General features: G+C 49.2%; 1 protein-coding gene across 1 annotated transcript in view; it reads right to left on the bottom strand.

Annotated features, from left to right (window-relative positions):
* Window positions 1–781: 781 nt before the first annotated feature.
* The window catches only part of LOC144820083 (polymeric immunoglobulin receptor-like), a 234,654-nt gene continuing 213,675 nt past the window's right edge, over window positions 782–21,760 (bottom strand). The window contains exon 5 of the mRNA XM_078677735.1: window positions 782–967. Coding sequence (XP_078533861.1) covers window positions 804–967 — 164 coding nt within the window. The 3' untranslated portion in view covers window positions 782–803. The remainder of the gene's footprint in view (window positions 968–21,760) is intronic.

The raw sequence follows: 21,760 nt of genomic DNA, 5'->3' as shown, positions 1-21,760 counted from the left end.
GTTACCATTTACTTTTAATAGGTAGATGAAATTCGACTTGGGCATCAAGTCTAGTTTAATGCAAACAATTCCTTTGATACCTTGAAGTGCCAACTTTACTAGTCCCATTCAGAAGTTGCAAATTTGTAACCCTGGATTTGCCATAGAGGCTGTTAGACTTTCTAGAGTGAAAATGATAATTTGGGTTTTTTATTGTTGGTACATGTAAAAGCACATGTCCAACTTTTTTTAATACAACTACCCTGTCTTAGGGCTTGCTAGACCTGTCTTGGGGGTGACATATTTTAAATGGGAAGGCCTAGTTAGCAGTTTGCAAACTGCTCAGCCAGCCAGCAGTGGTGGAACAAAAAGTGTTGGATCCATGTGAGGCACTAACTTACAGGCCCTGTATACCCCAGTGCCATATACTAGGGACTCAAAGTTAGCTTATGCCAATTGTGGGTGAGCCAGTCAGACATACACATTTTACGGGTACGAGCACTGGCATTGAGATCTGGTTGGCAGAACTCTGTGCACTATCAAACCCCCCCAGCAGCATCAGTCCAAATCTTGGAGAAGAAAGCACAGAAGGCCAAAAAATTATGTAAAATCATACAACACAGATCAATCGCCCAGAGCTACATTTAATACATTTGCCCTGGTTTTGGAATCTAATGCAGATGGTTGTCACATGTAAATTAAAGTGTAGCTAGGCTGGTCCTGCTCACTTGAGAATAACTTTAGATCAGCGCCTGAAACAGTCAGGAGATCACATTTTGAAGCTCTTAAGCTGATTGTGCACTGATGACCTGTTATGAGACTACTTAGGTGTTCACATATTCACGAGAGTCAATTGCCGTGCTTTGGGATGTGCCACGTTTGCACAGAAGTGATGCCACCGTGACACTGAGAAGCAGGACCACAATTTGAGCCACTTGGATGGCATTGAAAACGGTAAACGAGGGACCCTCTTCCATCTGCACAGTACCTGTAGGGTCAGAAAACAAATGCAGTCGTTTCTAATTCAACCTCTCTTCATCTTTCAATAATTTTGAATATTTACACAGTTGTGTCTTTGGGTTACATAATTAGCTGTACAAAGAAACATGCAGCCTTATTCACAAAGATATTTGAGCACCAGTTTCAACTTAGTTGGGCAGTTACCTTCATTAATGAGTGCAGGCCTTGTTCACTACTCACGAATCCTGAACTTACCTTTCTAGATGGCTTTATTGAAATGTAAATTAAAACTATCAGCGTGTTTTATGTATGAACAAATCTGCTCCCAGTATCCGCTTGTGCACGTGACCACCTGAGTAGGTCAGGAGGTCAACACCCACTTGGTATTCACACACCTAGTTACCAACCCACTGTGGATTCCATCAGAGCTTTACTCCTGACAAGGGCAGGTGTAGCTCTCTACCCAAGTTGGTGATGGGACAGAATTAGAAAGAAAATCATTTCAAATGGTCCTATGTGACACGTTTAGGCATGTGTAAACGCACACTTACTGTATTTGATCATAAGTAATGGTGATGCACAGAGGTAACATACTTATCAAATAATTGAACAACTATTCGTAGGAAACTTAGTCTGCTAAAGGAGGAGTCTATGAATCCATTTACCAGAAGAAATTAATATTTTTAAAGGGAGTTGATAGACTGACAGCAGAGCTTGTGATGCACCGGCGCAAGTGTGGGGGCTTCTGCAACTGTAATCGAAAGTATGTTTCGGTTTATGTCTGCAGCTGTATTGCCAAAAGAAGATATTCTATCACTTCACCTACTAACAAGGAAATACTGTGTATAATTGTACTCTCCAAAAAAGCACAACAGAGCAGAACAGGTCTGGAGGGTGGTGTGCAGCTATGCCTGTGACTATGAAGCAGTAGGACGTGTATGCGAGCCAATGCTGTGAAATGTTATTGGTAGCACAAGGCTGGAAAAATTCCCATCAGACCACCCTCATGGTGGAGTTAACGTCACGTGGGAGTTACTGATCGATCCATACCCAGTCCGACCATGTAGTGCCGGTGTGATAAATGGATGTCAGAGATCCGGCCAAGGTATTTACCATAAAGTGGACTAGATACTGTGCAGTGCTCAAGTGATTGTGAAAAATAAAATTGACTACACTGATTCTAACCAAGCGTATATGTAGGAGTCTGTGTGTCAAAGGTTAAAAACGGCAGGTAGAGAGACTACCTTGTGGCGCTGTGCTGGTCGGTCGACATGTTTCAGCCAATAGGGCATTTCCCTGGCTTTCTTCAGGACCTAATTGTACTCTCCGACAAACTGCACGTCCAAGAGGCGGGGTGATCTTAATGTTTGAAATATAATGGCGCCTTGTTGAATTTCATTATATTTTAACGTGATGATGCAAACCACCAACGTTTTTTTTAATAAGAGCAAAATCCTCATTTTGAGAGGAAAAAGCCTAACACCACCTCCTTTATTTTTACTGCCGGCGCCCTATGCCTAATACCAACTGATGTTTGGAAACTTTGTGACTTTCACACCAGCGTGTGTAAAATGATGACAAGCACTCTTCCGCCAGTGCCGCCAAGAAATTAAGTGTACTTTAAGTGGGTGGGGCAGTGTGACAGTGAAAAAAGGTGCTTAAAAGTGTGAGGGCTCGGTACCAATCAAAACAATGTTTTGGATAATGTGTGCAGCAAACACGAATAGTCAACCCTTAGGGGCCTATTATGATGGCGAGCAGACACAGTCATGAACATTAGGATGTGCCTGCCACACTGGTGGGTGCATAATGTGCCTTTTCCATTGCGGGTGGATCCGCTGGCTGCAGACCCGCCCGCAATGGAAAAGGACTGTGCACGGCACTGCCATGCACTACATGGCAAGTGCCACATAGGGCAAGGCAATGAGGAGGGGTACCATAGGTACCCGCCATGTGCACCCACCACCCCTCCCTTCACCCTGGGGGCCCACAACAGGCCCCCAAAGCAAAGACCATATGCCTTTCCACGGCGGCAACGTGGAAAGGCCGTTGACCGGCAGCATTGTAATATGGATGGCGGTGTCTTTCAGACACCGCCACCATATGCAGGCACTTTTTCTGCCGGTCGGAGAGTTGACCGGTGGAGAATCGGCAGACAGTCTTTCCATCCGCCGCGGTCCCCCAGCCATCATAATATGGCGGGGGGTCTTTACTGTGTGGATGGCGGGCGGCTCGCCCCCTCGGAGCTGGCAGTGACTACCGCCCGCCCACCGGGGGCGATTCGCCCGCCATCCTAATGGGCCCCTTAGTAACAAGTACACAGATGTGATTTAAAGTATGTTTGGACTTATTTGTCGCCGAGGATAACCTCACTGGCAAAAAAATAAAATAATAATAATTAAATAAGAGAGCAGTCTGACGACAGAATGTGGACATTTCAGGGATTTCAACAATCGATTTGAAATTATCTTCGCTTTCACCCAATACTCCCCATACGCAGGTACCCACCAAAATTGTGTTTTGTAATATGAGTAGTGGTGTTTGTAGGTACTTGCTGGTGATGGAGCAAGGTTTCGCATGTAAAGCGACTTGCTTGGACTCAACCCTCTCGAAATAAACTGTAATACACTAATAAACATGTTTCATCCTATTAACAATGCAAAACACAACATTTATAGTGAGCTGGTGAGGCCTGCATATGTGCTTTTACTAACCGTAACTCGATTAACCTAAAATGGCCGCCACAACGCGGGAAATTTTCTGCCTATGTGTCTGTCGTCACACTCACGTGACATGACGTATTCTCTCTGCTTGGTGGGAAATTCTTTTTTTTTTTTTTTTGGTTATAAACTTTTATTCATCGTCAGTACACACACACAGCTTCTCGCCTACAACCCTGGGGCCGGCAGCAATGTAGGGTAACCGAAATACATAGTACAATAAAATTGTAGGCCGTAAAACCAGTACACCGGCATCCCAAGGTTCAGGAGGCGCAGGACCTATCTGGTACGACTTTGTGGATGTCCCGTGTGTGCGGTCGCCCCCCACCCTGTCCCCTCTGGTCTCGGGAAGCGTGTTCTCGTTGTGTACTATGCGGTAGAGTTGTTTGTGAGTGTGCCTGTCGGCTAACAAAACGCAGTACCAGAACCACCCTTACAACAATCCCGCCCAACCCCGTCCCACCCCCCCTGTCTGCCCATGTGCCTGCTACCACCACAAACCTATTGCCACGATGCCTCCCCACCCTCACCTAAGTCACACCCTATCTGCTTCCCCCCCACTCAGCTGGCTTCCTGGCACTTCAGGCCTCCCCATAGCGCGAGGGGCCCAATGTTGGTGTTCCCAAATGTCTAGTGTCCCACCATCTGCTTCCAGGACCCCCACCCCGCCAAGGCCTCCATTGGTGGGAAATTCTTGTTTCTGCGCACTAGAACTAAGATGACTAATCTGTGTGTTAATGTGCTAACGCTTGCAATGCTGCTTTTATTAAGGTGTTCGTTCTGCTTAATCCTTAATGCTGTAGTTAAAATAAAGTAATGGGAATAGAGTAGAGATAAGTGGTATACAGTGCATTCATTTATTTCTTGTTCTAAAACTATTTCTCTTCTACTTTGCATGTATTGTACTTTGGGCCTGACATGTACTTCCGAACTCCATCTTTGGAGGAACTGCGCCTGTGCAGAGAAGCTCAAATTTCTGAAGCACTGACATTGAAACCCAGCCAATTCCTGACTTGCTAGAAGATGTACTTGGGATCCTTACCCCTTGACCCTTGGAGAGGAAGCTGAACCAAATTGTTATATTACATTGTAGTTCTTATTGATACATTCACTGCCGGGTGGAATAAAAGTGCATGGGAAAATAACATATTGAGCGGGAACATTAATATGAATATTGAAGAGCATGACCTCATAACTTGTGTGGTGTGATGTCCTCTCCTCGACTTTTGACCAATCAAATTGAGGGAATTCACACATTTGCAACATTGGGGGGTGGTACACTGCCCTGGAAAATGGTATAACTAAGGTAGGCTTAGCTAGTTAGATTGTCTGACTTGTCCGAATAGCTGACCTGTCACTGACCCAATGCACTCAATAGGCGATCGAGAGCAGAGGGGCTGGCGGAGCACTCTGTCAGAAGATTCGATACCCCAATCGGGGTTCTGGGAAGGAGTTTGATAACCCAATCGGGGTTCTTGAGGGAGAAGATTCGTTATCCCAATCGGGGTCCGACTGTCATCTGCAGAGATGGGTGCCGGTCCTGACCTGCGGTGGTCATTTCCTGATCCAATTTGGTCCGTACTTATCCTGATTCTGGTCTGCACCTGATCTATCCTGTTGGCACCTACACTATCGGGCGTCCTGTCCTTTATCCCAGCCTGTGGCCAGGGTTGGTCTTCACACCATTCTAGGTAAATATAAAGCTGAGCGGGATATATTATTGTGCTGTTTCCCTCTTCTTACCCTTCCTATGTTTCAATGCTTGAAGAACGTTTCATGATATTTTCACATCATCTTGCTTTGATTTTATTCTTAATTGATCAAGCTCTGATTGATTTAGTATGGACATTGACACTTAAAAAATTATTTAGATAAAGCTTTTAAACCTTCCCGAGTCTGTGGTTATTTTATGAGTGCAAATGTTTATTTACTACCTATTTTCTTGCTAACTCCCTTGATCCCTTAGGACTCTAGGTACCGGTGACTAGGTTTGGTAAGTCAGGTATAGGTCCTAAAAAGGTTATTATTAAATCACTGGTATAGCGTAGGTTTACCTGTTCAAAGTGTGTATGTTTTATGGGCCCAGGTGAGTATGGCAAATTTCTGAGCAGGTGGACCCGCGCTCTATCACTGGACACGTCACATATCCTTGTGTTGCCACGGAGTGCCCAATGTTGCTCACTGCCATCAGCAAGGCAGACCATATATTACAAGGTGTATGCACCAGAAGGGGGCGCAGAGGTCTGAGGGGCCCACTGACCAGATTATTGCGGTGTTGTTCATTCATAAGATTGTCCAAGGGACCCTTTGCACTAGGGCCCACTTGCCACACCACAGGGACCAAAGGCTGCATTCGAATACAAAAGGAAACACACAGCTTAAAGCCTCGAAGGCGTGCCTCTAAGCACTGCCCGCACCGAAAGACAGAGCCTGACTCGAGGCCGGTGAGGGCACTCACGACAGAAACCGTTTTTAGCCAAATGTGCTTGGTATAACATGGCACCTGGTGGCTAGTTCTATGTCTTGTAGCGTGAGGAAATATGTCACTTAAATACAACACTATATGTATTTTAGGAAAGAGCTGCATGCTGAGCCTGCGCACGGTGCAGCTGTGTGGTCTTCAGCCTCAGGGTGGGGCATCAGGTGGGCAGGGCTGGCCTGAGCTGACTGAATGTCATGCGCAGTCAGTGTAAAATGTACGTGCGGTGGCGGTATGCCTGAGTCAGGCACAGTGACCGAAATGTAATTGCCAGCCTGTGCCTGCCACCAAAGCTGCAAGACAAGTCTCAGGTGAGTAGGTGAGAGAGTGAGATGACAAGACATCTGGTAGTAGTACTACTAGTCCAGTCACTTAGTACTACTAGTCCAGTCACTTAGCCCCCTTGGAGGCCACGCCCCCTTCCTCAAGACAGGTATTTAGTCGCTGATTCCAAGCGCCGCCTGCCAGAACCTTCGCAACTCCTGAGGCGGAAAGCCGGGAGATAGGCACTAGATTGTTTTTAAATTGTTATTGTGTCACTTGAGATTTCCTACTGTTTTTAAAAGTACTACTCACCTGGCAACACGAACGCCCAAACAAACACAGCGCCATTGCCGGCGTGCCGATAGGCCACGCCCCCTTGGAGGCCACGCCCCCTTCCTCAAGACAGGTATTTAGTCGCTGATTACAAGCGCCGCCTGTCAGAACCTTCGCAACTCCTGAGACGGAAAGCCGGGAGATAGGCACTAGATTGTTTTTAAATTGTTATTGTGTCACTTGAGATTTCCTACTGTTTTTAAAAGTACTACTCACCTGGCATCACGAACGCCCAAACAAACACAGAGCCATTGCCGGCGTGCCGATAGGCCACGCCCCCTTGGAGGCCACGCCCCTCCCTAACTTTTTTCTGTCATAAAAGTATGTGTCTACACCGTACGCGCAGCGGACGGGCGCAGCGGGCGCGCCGTCTGCGCGCCGAAGGCGCGCCTAAGGCAAGCCCGTCTTCGCCCGTCATCGCCAAGTCATCGCCTCTCGCCACCCCCTTGCCCAAAATACGCGGACGACATACTATTATGACAAAAATCAGCTTCTTGCTCTTAACTCGAACCAACGATGTGACAAGTTGGAGGGATGCATTGGACAGACTGCTCTCCAATGTAACTCCTGTAGCCTATTCATACCTGGGCCGAGACTACTCTGTCACAGAACCGCCAGAAAGAACCTTTCAACGCTTTTAATCGCTCAGCTTAACGTCAGGTCCCTGGTTAAACACCATGCGGAGATATATACTTTACTAACAGACGAGAACCCGGACATATTATTCTTATGTGCAACCTGGCTCACGGACGATCTAACCAGCATCCCCAACCTAACTCTACCAGATGGATTCTCTATGACCTCCATCAATAGAGGATCAAGGGGTGGCGGCATCGCCGTCATTTATAGAACATCTTACACCTGTACTTTCGTAAAGGAAGACATTACGGGCTGTGAAGGCGCACGGTTTAAAATCACCACGAGCCCTCATTTCTCCCTCTCTGGCCTCTTTATCTATAGACCTCCGGGCCCCTCCTCGAAATTCATTGAGGAACTCCTAGAAATAGCCCATGCCCTGGTCACTAGCTCCGCTAACTTCACGATCTTGGGGGATTTAAACCTCCACTTTGACGCCTCTTCAGATGTGACCATTAGCAATCTTCTAGCGGACTTAACAGCCTTGCAGTTGACCCCTATCATACAATCCTCTACACACTCGGCTGGGCACTTACTCGACCCGGTCTTCACGAATATTCTGGAAGCCATAGCCGATCCTCCTACTCCTATGGGATGGACGGACCACTTCCTTGTTTCTTTCGTGATTCCGGCAACTACCCAACCTAACAAGACATCGTCCACCGCCCGCCTTAAACGACCCTGGCACAAGCTCCAAAACATAAACTTGCCTGCTAGTCTAGGAGAACCTAATTTTGAAAGCACGAATGGCATTGACTCGTTATATGCCTCTTTTCAGGAATGGATCACCAAAGGCCTCGATACCATTATTCCAGCGAAATGGACGAGAGGACGGAACAGCCCCTCGAACCCATGGTATGACGACAACCTAAAAATTCTTAGAAAAGAATGTAAAAGAATGGAGCGCAACTGGAGGAAGGAATATAGGGACAATGACAAAGCGTCCTACTTGACCACACTCAAGCGATACCATAAAGCTATACGCACTGCCCGTGCGTCCTTCTACGCCAAAGAAATTGACTCCAGCCCCAACCCCACAAAAACTATTTTCAAATTGGTCCAAAAATTACAAAACGGCGGCAATCCTACCACAGGCATTTCCTCCACTCAGCAGTGCGAGGACCTCGCCACCTTCTTTACAGAAAAGGTGAGAAAGATCTATAACACCTTCCCACAGAACTCCCCTGTTCTTGCCAACCCTCTCCAGGTCCCTGCCAAAGGCCCCGGGCTCACTTATCTGCCGCCCATCTCCCATGAGGAGCTAGCGAAACTCTGCAGAAAGGTGAAATCCGGCGCCCCCTCTGATCCCATGAGACCAGCCCAGTTTCTGGACTACCTGGCCTTTTTTCTTCCCTCTCTGGCCATGCTACTTAATCTTTCTTTCTCATCTGCCATAGTACCCACTTGTTGGAAACAGGCCTGGATTACCCCAATCATTAAAAAGCCCACTCTGGACCCCACAAAGCCGGAGAATTACAGGCCCGTCTCACTGCTTCCCTGGGTGTCCAAACTGGCAGAAGCCCATGCGACCACCGTACTCACTGCCCATATGGCCGAAAATAACATCTTGGACACTTCCCAACACGGGTTCAGGCCTGGACACAGTACGGAGTCCGCCCTCCTCTCCACTACCGAACATCTTAGGATGATCATGGACGCCGGTCAGAGTGCTGCACTGATACTACTGGATCTCAGCGCGGCCTTTGACACGGTGTCCCATGATATCCTGTTGAGCCGCTTGGAGGGCATCGGGATCAGGGACAGGGCACTAGAATGGTTCCGATCATTCCTCACGAGTAGATCCTTTCGTGTGTCTGCCCCCCCTTTCATCTCCCACACTCATGAGATTAACCAAGGAGTACCACAGGGCTCTGCCCTCAGTCCGTCCCTTTTTAATTTATACATGCAGCCCCTGGCGGCAGTGGCCAAAGAATGGGACCTTACGCTGGTGTCGTATGCCGACGATACACAGCTAGTCATCACCCTCACTGAAATGCCCTCTACCGCGGCCACAAAATTTAGGGATGGGCTGGCCGCCGTTGCCACCTGGATGACTGAAAATTGCCTACAGCTGAATGCAGGAAAGACCGAGGTACTACTCCTGGGTAAGAACCCCAGCCATTGGAGTGACCACTGGTGGCCCCCTCTGTTAGGACCTACCCCCCCTCCCAAAGCCCTAGGTAAAAACTTAGGAGTATGGCTGGATTCCGCACTCAGCTACCAAACCCACACCAAGAAGGTAGCAGCTACATGCATTGGGTTACTGAGAAGCCTGCACCCCATTCTAGGCTTCTTTGATCCCAAAACACGGCAGCTCGTTGTCCAAGCCACCATCCTGTCCCGTCTGGACTATGCGAGCGTTCTACTATTAGGCGCTAACAAAGCCGAAACAGCTAGGTTCCAGCGAATACAGAACTCTGCGGCCAGGGCAATTGTAGGCCTCCCCAGAAGGTGCTCCGCTCGAGGCACCATCCAGAGACTACATTGGCTTCCGGTGGAAGCTCGCGTTCAATTTAAGGCCCTCACTACTGCTTTTAAAATCTTGAATGCAGAGGGCCCCGAACTCCTCCAATCGCTGCTTACTCCTTACACCCCCCAGCGCAATTTGCGCTCCATAGGTCATCATTTAGCAGTGGTCCCCCGCACAAAGTTCAGCCGCATCGGAGGTAGCTCCTTCAGACTCCGGGCGGCAAAACTATGGAACTCCCTACCCCTCCACATCCGCTGTATTGACAACCTACTCACTTTCCGCAAAGTTATCAAAACCCATCTTTTTTCATGTTGGTAGGTCCCTTCTCCCCTCCCTCACCCCAGTAGGTTGTGCTATGGTTCTTAGCGCCGGGACGCCCCGTTGCTGGGGCAGCTGTCGCGCTCAACAAACCCGTAACATAACCCGTAACATATATTGTGTTGAGTTCGGTGGTCAAAGTGGGAGGAATCCGCAGGGCACAGTGTGCCCCTACTTCTTTAATTTAATGCGATACATGATTCTCCTACTTCTTTTATTTAAAAAATGCATCCCAGGACGCCATAAATAGCCAAGGCCCATATATAAGGCTTGGCATTCATGGCCGTTGCATCCAGGAATGTGGTCTTTATAAACCAAACTGCTTAAGTTTTTAGAGGATATAAGCAATGGATATTGAAACGGTTCACTTCTAGGCCCTATAGTAATTTCCTTAACTTTCCAAGCAAAAACACTCATTGATTTCTGAATAATGAGTGTAAAAGCATTAAGGTAACCACGTTGTTCCTGGTTACATTTCACCTGCTGTACTTAATCTTGCATTTCCTATGAGTGTTTGCTTTTTCCATGATGTTGTTACTTTTTTTTCCAGGCAACATATTACTCTTGTCTAGTGCATTATTTGAATTGAGTTGCATCCAGGTGTTTATAGCACAGCACGATTTGGTTGTAGCTGAAGGCAGTGCCTGTTTCTCTCAGTGGAGCATTCTGGTGTTCAGTGTGGGAGAGGATGTGGCACTCTGGCCACAGCTGCCGATTTTGACACTGTGGAACCAGGGTCAGCCTTCATGACAAGTCCACCAGATCACTCTCCTGAAGGAGCACATTCCCATGCTACACCCAAGAAGGCACAGCAAGACCCTAGAAGCCCTGGTGTCATAGCACCAGCAGGTTGACCCTAGTGCTGACAAGTGTGCGTTAACTTGGAAGGCCTATCTACCACAATTCATACTGAAGTACACCTTCAGTCTTGAGGGCAGGCCTACAAAGCAGCACACCCTAGAGCAGAGGTCTTCAAACTTTTGAAGGTTGAACCCCCCCAGCTGAATTTTTTTTAAATGTCGGGCCCCTCCCACCACCTGACAGAAATTTCTGGAATCTGGTACACTACATAATCGACCACCACCCGCATATCCCGGGCCATATCCGGCAAATAATGTTCAAAACAATAAGTGTTTCCTCCTTCTCCATGAATTCCCTCACTACCACTCACCAACAATACACCTCATCTCTCTAGAGCACCTTTCTGGCAAACATATAATTTTTTTATAGTGCTACTCATAGTTTCATCATACTCAGGAGCATATATGTACAAGCCCCTATAGACACCACACTGTCACTTTTTACGACGTTGTGGTGGCAATAGGGGCATTGCCGTGTTTACAAGGCAGAGTTAAGCCACTTAATTTGGCTTATCGCTGCCTTGTAAATAAGGCCCCCATTCATGCAATGCTTAGCGTGAAAGGGTGGGCAGTGGGTGTTGCGGTGGGCGGTCCACTGCAACAGGCACTGATTTTGATGTTGTGCCCTATTTACAAGGGCAGCGTAAAAGTGAGGCAGAGTTAAAATTAAGAACCGGGAAAACCTGGTCTTAAGCTGGCGAAACTAGGAGAAATGCATTCTTTCTCCTCATTTTTGCTTCATCCACATGTGCTGCCTTGTGCAGCACACATGGAAAAAGCAAAATGCCTTGTATTTGTAATCTTTAAAAAAACAAAAACAATTTTGTGATTTCTGTGTGTGCTGCATTAAGCAGCACACATGGAAGTGGGACAGATGACATTTAAAGATTGTTTATGTACAGGAAGGTCCCTCTCCATGCACCCAGACACCCTGGCACTATGGTGCAATGGTGTCTGCGTTGGCGCTACACTGCTAAGTGTAGTGCCAGCGCAGGGGAAACGCAAGGCTGCACCATACTGTTGTAAATATAGTGCAGCCTTCCGTTTCTGAAGTGGCGGAGAGAGGCCTTAATCCATGACTGCTAACGCCTCACTCCGCAACTTCCTTGAACATATGCCCCTCAGTTCTTTGATCTGCATGGTACACCTTCTTTGTAGCAGGCACGTTACCCTCTGTGTTGTGAGGGTGGCAGGATTGCTCATGTGAGTGCACAGTGAGGTATGTGACAGTGTGAGAGTAGGGTAAGTGGAGTGACTGCAGGGTGAGTGAGGTGACCATATGAATTTGAGTGTGCATGTTAGTGCAGAGTGGGACTAATGAATGCATGGTTAGTGATGGGCTTGTTTAAGTGAGATTGCAGATTGAGCAGTGAGGGGGACAGGTGAGTGAAGTGTCACATGAGTTCAGGGTTGGTAGTGTGCTTGTGTGGCTGCAGGTTGAGGTACAGGGAAAACTGCGCAAGTGCATTGTGAGAGCAGATTGATCGCTGAGTGCAGGGTGAATGGTGTGAGTGCATGGGGGTCAGTGTGAGGGAATTGTGATCGCTGTGAGTGCAGGGTGGGCATGAAAGTGTAGGGCGAGAATGAGGATCAAGTTGTCTGAATACAGGGTGCATTCCCAGACACAGTAACTCAGCATGCTATTAACGGCAGCGCAGGGTTTCAGATATGTTAAACTATTGCTATTGCAATTATGGCATTAACCAGGGATCGAGGGTGGAGGAAATAAATACTGGGCTGATCTTGCAAAAAACATCCAGATTTATGATTAGGGTTGCCAGCTCATTATTTTAATGTGCCAGGTGGTACAAAAATAAGCAGTCACCTAAAGCTCTATTTTCAGCACTTATCTGTGCATACTTTGAACAGCAAATATAAATAGAAAGCACTTTAAATTGTGTTTTAGGGCTGCCTGAATAATATGACTGATAATAAAAGGGAATAAAGACAGAAAAGTCACATCATAAATGAATACATACTTCTTTATAACCCATATTTAGTGTCAAGAGAAGCAATTTGCAGGCTGTTTTAACGCCTGACTGGGATTTGTCTTTTGGCAACTTATAACACTTTTAGCCCTGTGATCATTGCGCTCCTGCCAGTGTAATTTAAAAAGCAACATTGGCGCCTTTCTGGGAAGAGCTGTCCCTCCCTGGACGGGGTTAACTTCCGAGAGCCGAAACGCTTCAGCTGCAGTGGGAGGCAGGAAGCCTTCTCTGCTAAAACTGAAAGCAAGTAACAGACATTCATTTCATCTGCAGTGTGAGGCAAGGAGTCTCCTCTGCTATGAAATCATCGCTTTAATGTTTAGCAAAAGAGGGCTCATTGCCTCCCACTCCAGCTAAAGCATTTCAGCTGTAGGAATTAACCAGGATAGCCCCCCTCCCCCCAAACCCCGTGTGTGGCAGCCTGATGAGACAGCTTACCGGCGCACACACAGCCCACCCGAGTATTTCATAGGTCTTTAAAAGACCTTTTTCTTGTTAATGAGGCTTTGATGGTTTTCACCCCTTCTTAGGGCCCTTGCAGCTCCACTCTGCCGTTTGTTTGAAAAATCATTAGAGGACAAAGGTGAGATTTTAGGGTGGAGTGCGCACCCCCCCTGAGACGGTGTCGCACCCTCCCAGGGGGGCGCGCCCCACAGATTGAAGAACTGTGCCCTAGAGCAACAGTGACTCTGTCACTGAGGTCAAAGGACCCTTGAAACCAGTCAGCCTTACCCATTGGTACCTCTATGGCCTTGTACGGCAGTAATAGTGCAACTCACCAGGGATCACCAATGCAGGATTTGCACACACACCAAACTATGGGGCCGATTAGGATGGCGGACGGACTTGCGTCCGTCCGCCATCCCAGAGGTGGAGGGACCGTCCGCATGGGCTGCGGCGGTCCCTCCGTGCAAATTAGGATGTGACCGCCACCCTGGCGGTCACATCCTGGATATTTAACATTGCGGCGGGTGCTGCTTCAAGCAGCACCCGCCGCAATGTTAAAAGTGCATGTTTTACATTTACATGCACAAAGCGGCAGGCACAAAGCGGTGCCTGCCGCTTTGTGCATGTAAATACTGGGGGGTACCATAGGTACCCCCCATGTGCACACCCCACCCGCCTACACCCTGGGTGCCCGCAACGGGCCCCCAAATTTAAAAGTACACATGCTTTTCCACGGCGGAAAAACCGCCGCGGAAAAGCATGTTTACTAAAGCATCCTAATTTGGCTGGCGGTGTCTGATAGACACTGCCAGACAAATGAGAGCTTTTCCGCCGCGGTTGTAATCCGACCACGGCGGAAATGCAGCGGACAGAAACCAAGACCCACCAGCCATCGTAATGCGGCGGTGGGTCTTTGGTGAGTCCGCAGAGGATTTTCCGCCTCCTCCGGGCCGGAGGTGGCTTCCGCCGGCCCGGAGGAGGCGGAAAATCCTCCATCCTAATCGGCCCCTATGTGTGCAAACTTCAGTTCTCTCTGCTTCATGCACAAGCACTTTTAACATGTGCTCCCTGCTTTGGGGACACTGGAATTAAACAGCTTATGGGGGACATCATTATGCCGCAGTGTTTACTAAATTATGCTCAAACAAATGGCTGCAGTGTAATGCGGTATATTTTCTGATACCTTATTATTTTGACTTTTTACACATACTAACTGTCTTTGAAAAAATGTTGCCTCATTAGTACCAGTGTAACATACATATGAAGCAGTGAGAAAGGTGACCAGTCAACCTTAGCAAAGGGCCCTGCACTTCGCAGCAACACAGGTCACATTTTTTAGTAACCTTTGATCTGTTTGAGCTACAAACAATTTATTAGTTACTAGCTTACCCGTCGCGCGTTGCTGTGATCTCAGAAGAAAGGAAATTCAAGGAAACTTGTTATGATAACATTCAATTTACATTGTGTCATTTTAATTAAAACCTAGCTTAACCGTGGCGCGTTGCTGCGATCTCAGAAGAAAGGAAATTCAAGGAAACTCGTTATGATAACATTCAATTTACATTGTGTCATTTTTATTGAAACGTATTCATTTTAATATGGAAAACATTTCAAAGTGTCGTTTTAATTGTATTTATTTATTCGAGTGCTTGTGGATACACAATTTTTTGTTTTTCTGTCTGGTGCATACATCAGTATTCGAAAGATTATAAGGGGCCCTGGGGGGCCGATATTTAAAACACTTTTATGCCAGAAACCTTCGCGGGAGTGTACTCAACAACTTCCCAAAGTTTCCTGGCGATCGGAGGAATGGTGTTTTAATTCTATTAATTTATTCGAGTGCTTGTGGATACACAATTTTTTGTTTTTCTGTCTTGTGCGTACATCAGTATTCGAAAGATTATGAGGGGCCTGGGGGGCCGATATTTGAAACAATTTCATGCTAGAAACCTTTGCGGGAGTGTACTCAACAACTTCCCAAAGTTTCATGCCGATCGGATGATGAATGGTGTTTTAATTCTATTTATTTATTCGAGTGCTTGTGGATTCACAATTTGTTGTTTTTCCGTCTGGTGCGTTTATCAGTATTCAAAAGATTATGAGGGCCCTGGCGGGGCCGATATTTAAAAAAAATATATGCAGAAACCTTTGCGGGAGTGTACTCAACTACTTCCCAAAGATTCATGGCGATCGGATAAATGGTCTTTTAATTCTATTTATTTTTTCGAGTGCTTGTGGATACACGATTTGTTGTTTTTCCGTCTGGTGTGTACATCAGTATTCAAAAGATTATGAGGGCCCTGGGGGACCGATATATAAAAAAAATGTATGCCAGAAACCTTTGCGGTAGTGTACTCAACAACTTCCCAAAGTTTCATGGCGATCGGATGAATGGTGTAGTAATGCAAAAAGGACAAACAGACAGACACACAGACATACATTCGTTTTTATATATATAGATGATCGTCAAATTATGCAGCAGATGATGTATTATGTGACAAATATGGCAGAGCCATAATTATGTGGAAAACATTTGCAAACTAGCATATTTCGTCATTTATGTTTGAACGGCTCTTGTGAAAAAGGGCAAGAGAAGTTCTGATGACAGAAACTGCATGGCTCTGAGACAGATAGTTTGTGATTCCACTGTTGAGCATATGTAGGACATTCTGGGCCCAATTCACAGAACTAACTTAAGACAAAATCCTAAAATTACTACCATTTTGGTATTCACAGAAGGCACTTACTCATTTTGGTATTCACAGAAGTTAGGCGTCCTAATTTTAGGACTCCTAAATGCCTTCTGTGAATATCGAAAGTCTTAAAGTTAGGATTTTTCTCAGTTTAGGAGTAGTAATGTTAGGTCTCCTAACTTTAGGACTCCCAAATGCCTTCCGTGCATACCGAAAATCTTAAAGTTAGGATTTTTCTCACTTTAGGAGTAGTAAAGTTAGGACTCCTAACTTTAGGACTCCTAAATGCCTTCCGTGAATACCGAAAGTCTTAAATTTAGGATTTTCTCAGTTTAGGAGTAGTAAAATTAGCCAACCTGCGATGGGGTCGAGCGGTGCCATGTAGTTGTTAAACAAAGTTGGGCTGAGGGATAAGACCTGGGGTACGCCGCAGATGATCTCGTTGGCTTCGGAGTGGAAGGCGGACGCTCTGTGTTCTGCCGGGGAGGAAGGAGGTGGTCCAGTCCAGGGCCTTCTCTTGGATCCCGGCATTGTGGAGGCGTATTCGTAGTGTGTGGTGGAAGACCGTGTTGAAGCCGGCTGACAGGCCCAGGAGGATGAGGGCCGCCGTTTCTCCGTTGTCCAGCAGGGACTTGATGTCATCTGTGGCGGCGATGAGGGCAGTCTCGGTGTTGTGGTTGCTGCGGAACCCGGACTGGAAAGGGTCCAGGATGTTGTTCTCCTCGAGGTAGCGGGTCAGTTGTTCGTTGACGGTCTTCTCGATGACCTTTGCCGGTAACGGGAGCAGGGAGATGGGTCAGAAGTTCTTGAGGTCCTTTGGGTCCGCATTAGGTTTCTTGAGTAAGGCGTTGATCTCGGCGTGCTTCCAGCTCTCTGGAAAGGTTGCTGTCTCGAAGAAGGTGTTGATGACTTTCCGGAGATGGGGTACGATGGCTGTGCTGGCTTTGTTGAAGATGTGGTGTGGACATGGGTCTGACGGAGATCCGGAGTGGATGGTGTTCATGATCTTTGATGGTGTCGGCATCGTTGATGTTGGTCCAGGAGAGCAGGCCGTTGATGCGGATGGTGGTCGTGGGGGCGGAGGTCTCAGTGGTTGTCGGGGCGGTCATGGCGTTGAAGCTGTTGTGGATGCCTGCAATCTTGCGGTGGAAGAAGGTGGCCAGCGAGTCGCACAGGTCTTGCGAGGGTGGGACGTCGTTGGTGTTGGAGCTGGGGTTGGAGAGTTCCTTCACTATGTTGAAGAGCTCTTTGCAGTTGTGTGCATTGTTGTCTAGGTGTTTTTTGAAATGAGCCCTTTTGGCGGATCTGATGAGGTGATGGTGTCTGCGGGTGGCGTTGTTGTGGGCTGTGTGGCTGTCCGGTGTTCGTTTACGGAGCCAGATCTTCTCCAGCTTTTGGCAGGTTTGCTTGGAGGCCTGGAGGTCTTCAGTGAACCAGCTGGCTTTCTTGTTGGTGTGACTGTTGGAAGGTTTCTTGATCGGGACGAGGGTGTTGGCGCAGTCGTTGATCCACTGTCTAAGGTTGCGGGCGGCGGTGTCAGGGTCAGTGGGGTCGGCGGGTGGGCTCTGGACAAGGGTGGTGGTTAGCTGGTCTTCGGTGACTTTGCTCCAGCAGCGGTGAGGCATCTGTTTGGTGCGGTGGTGCCTGATGGGTTTCTTGAAGGTGAAGTAGATGCAGCGATGGTCGGTCCAGTGGAGTTCGGTGGTGTGGTTGAAGGAGATGTGGGGGCTTGCGGAGAAGATGGGGTCAAGCGTGTGACCGGCAGAGTGGGAGGGTGTTGTGACGAGTTTTCTGAGTCCGAGGTTGGCTAGGTTGTCGATCAGGGTGGTGGAGTTGGTGTCGTTGTTGTTCTCGAGGTGGAAGTTCAGGTCCCCGAGGAGGATGTAGTCCGTGGAGGCGAGGGCATGTGTGCTGACGAAGTTATCGATGGAGGGTTCCTCTGAGGGTGGTATTGGGGTCGTTGTGGATCTGGAAGTGCAGGTGTTCCGCAATGCTGAGGGTGTCGTCGGTGTTGCTCCAGACTCTGAGAGTGTTCCTGTGGTCGATGGCGATTCCTCCTCCTGCTCCGTTGGTGCAGTCCCTGCTGGTGCTCTTGTAGCCTTCCAGGACGGCTATGGCTATGTCGGGTGCCGAGGCGTGGTTCAGCCAAGTCTCAGTCAGGAAGGCGACGTCTGGGGAGGTTGAGTCGAGTAGGTCCCAGAGTTCAACGGTGTGTTTGTGGGTGGAGCGGGTGTTGAGAAGGATGCATCTGAGGTGGTTGGGTTCTTTCCCGGTAGGCAGCATAGTGGGATGCTTGTGAAGCTGTAGTTTCGGCAGGTGAAAGCTCTGTGGGTGCGCTTCGTGGTGGCCAGGAAGCAGGTGTGTGATCGTCTGGTGTTGAGTGCGTGGAGGGTTCTGGCATTGTAGCCGTGTCGGGCGTCGTGGCGTTCGCAGGGTCCAGGGGTCCAGGGGTCCTGGCACTGGGTGCGGTCCAGGCGCTGACGGGCGCAGACGGGCTTGCCTTAGGTGCGCCTTCGGGGCCATGTACTAAGGAGTCAGGCTTAGTATATGGTGCTCACATATGTATGTGTAGAATCCTGCACTAATCCAGTCAACCCTTATGGTGATTTTAGTGGCCTTAGACAACCTTAGAAAGCTCTCTAAGTAGTAGCAGAGGAGATCAGCCTTCAGGCTTAGTCCAGGAGTGTAAAGCAGCTTGTTTTACCAGCACTTAATATTATGATGCAGGTTAAGTGAAAAAGAACCACACAATGTAGTTATAAAAATAGGTATTTATTATAAACACTCACTAAAACATTGGAATATCTTATAACTGGAGATATAAACACAATACACACAAATTCTTTGGAAACAGTACACGTAAGTAGCACAAATACACAGTGATCTCCAGGAGGAGACCAAACCATATACTAAAATAGTGGAATGCGAACCAAGACTTAAGTCGAGACTGGACCGAGAAGATGTAGAAGAGTCGGGGGTCCAAAGAACTACCCATGGTGAGTATCTAGGAACCCCATGGAGGACGTTTGAAGTGTGGAAGAAAGACCCTGCCCAGCGGGCACTGAAGAAATCCAGTGGAAGATGGAAGGTTGGAGAGTCACCCAAACTGTGGATACCCCAGGAACCAGGATGCCTACACCAGGGAAGCCGGGTGCATAGGTGCGAAGTGATGTCGGAAACCGCCATAGATCACAATGGAGGACTTAAGAAAAGATGCCACTGGTGAAGAAGGTGTAAGAGTCTGGTGGAACTCCAAGGTGGATTCAAGATGAGAGGTACCTGCAAGCAGAGGGGACAGAGTCAATGCCACTCAGGAGTGAGCAGGAGGCATGGAAGATGAATGCCCACCAATGTCGGAGATGTAGGAAAGTTGACGGTGCCCTTGAAGTTTCAGCTGTGCAGACCAAGCGACGCTGTAGAAGTCAAGGAGCCATTCATGAGCTGTCCCATGTTGGACGTCTAGAGCCAAAGGGTCAGTGTCAGGCAGGGGCACCAATAGGCCTTGGCAATGGCAACCAACTTAGTCATCAAAAAGGTACTGTGTAAGGGTGCCGCAAGGTGCAATTGAATCACTAACCTTTTGCCGCCACCGCCGAGAGTCAGAGTCGCCGAGAGTCAGACGTGGGCTGACAAAGCACCCGACAGACGTGCACAGCATCTGGGGACACCGCCGCCACACCGCCGCCACCGCCAAGAGTCCAAAGGCATCGGACTCCGCGCCGCCGCTCCGGGAGACCACAAATCCCGGCAGGCCTCGCGGCGGCGCGTGCTGAGTGACGTGGGTCGCGCACAGAGAGAGCGCCAACGGAGCATAAAGCTCGGGAACCCCGGCAGAGCGGGGGGAATCACTAACCTTTTGCCGCCACCGCCGAGAGTCAGACGTGGGCTGACAAAGCACCCGACAGACGTGCACAGCATCTGGGGACACCGCCGCCACACCGCCGCCACCGCCAAGAGTCGAAAGGCATCGGACTCCGCGCCCCCGCTCCGGGAGACCACAAATCCCGGCAGGCCTCGCGGCGGCGCGTGCTGAGTGACGTGGGTCACGCACAGAGAGAGCGCCAACGGAGCATAAAGCTCGGGAACCCCGGCAGAGCGGGGGGAATCACTAACCTTTTGCCGCCACCGCCGAGAGTCAGACGTGGGCTGACAAAGCACCCGACAGACGTGCACAGCATCTGGGGACACCGCCGCCACACCGCCGCCACCGCCAAGAGTCCAAAGGCATCGGACTCCGCGCCGCCGCTCCGGGAGACCACAAATCCCGGCAGGCCTCGCGGCGGCGCGTGCTGAGTGACGTGGGTCGCGCACAGAGAGAGCGCCAACGGAGCATAAAGCTCGGGAACCCCGGCAGAGCGGGGGGAATCACTAACCTTTTGCCGCCACCGCCGAGAGTCAGACGTGGGCTGACAAAGCACCCGACAGACTTGCACAGCATCTGGGGACACCGCCGCCACACCGCCGCCACCGCCAAGAGTCCAAAGGCATCGGACTCCGCGCCGCCGCTCCGGGAGACCACAAATCCCGGCAGGCCTCGCGGCGGCGCGTGCTGAGTGACGTGGGTCGCGCACAGAGAGAGCGCCAACGGAGCATAAAGCTCGGGAACCCCGGCAGAGCGGGGGGAATCACTAACCTTTTGCCGCCACCGCCGAGAGTCAGACGTGGGCTGACAAAGCACCCGACAGACGTGCACAGCATCTGGGGACACCGCCGCCACACCGCCGCCACCGCCAAGAGTCCAAAGGCATCGGACTCCGCGCCGCCGCTCCGGGAGACCACAAATCCCGGCAGGCCTCGCGGCGGCGCGTGCTGAGTGACGTGGGTCGCGCACAGAGAGAGCGCCAACGGAGCATAAAGCTCGGGAACCCCCGCGTCGCGGGACGCCCGGGGCGAAGCCCGGGCAAATGGCGGGCCCTCTTAGGCCCTCAGAGGCCCGAGGAGCCTGGCCTGTGCCAGACACCCTGCTCGACTGCGAGTAGCCAAGGACACCGAAACTCCATAACTGTAAGTTGGCTAATTCTTGCTGTCATACACCGTCGTGGGCCCGTAAGATCTTGATATACTGAGATTGATAGCGGTAACTGGCCGTCACCTCCTCCGGCTTTACTGTGGGAGATTTATTGGCCTTGCGATGAACCACCCAGAGACTAGAAGCATGGCAGCCGCTGGGGTAAAGAAACTGACTGGTACCTTAGACGATTTTATTGTGCGCACAAATGCCCTCATTGATGAAGGGATTATACTGATGGACAGAAGGGTGTCCCAAGATTTAGCCATGGCAAAGCGTTCCTCTTTGGGCCATACTGCACAAGCTCGCACTCCTAATGGTCCATCCGCTCCAAATATACTTGTAATGGTACACAAGGACGGGGGCTGTGACTTACCAGCCTCCCAGGAAGGCCTGGAGGCAACCCCTAATCTCTCCTTATTGGTGGTAAATGGCCCGGCTGTAAACGAGCATGAAACTACAGCTAGTACCTTGACTGAAAGGGGCAGGAAAGAGGGGGCAATCCCTAAACAAAAGAGTAATAGACAAAAACCCAATAAAACAACCACTCGCAAAGGGAAAAAAGCCCAGCCTGGTAAAAATCACAATCCAACCCAGCTGGATCC

This window comes from Lissotriton helveticus, chromosome 2_1 (genome assembly GCF_964261635.1).
Source record: "Lissotriton helveticus chromosome 2_1, aLisHel1.1, whole genome shotgun sequence".
Lineage (NCBI taxonomy): Eukaryota > Metazoa > Chordata > Amphibia > Caudata > Salamandridae > Lissotriton > Lissotriton helveticus.
The sequence above is the reverse complement of the archived record's forward strand: the minus strand, read 5'-3'. Positions and strand labels throughout refer to the sequence as shown.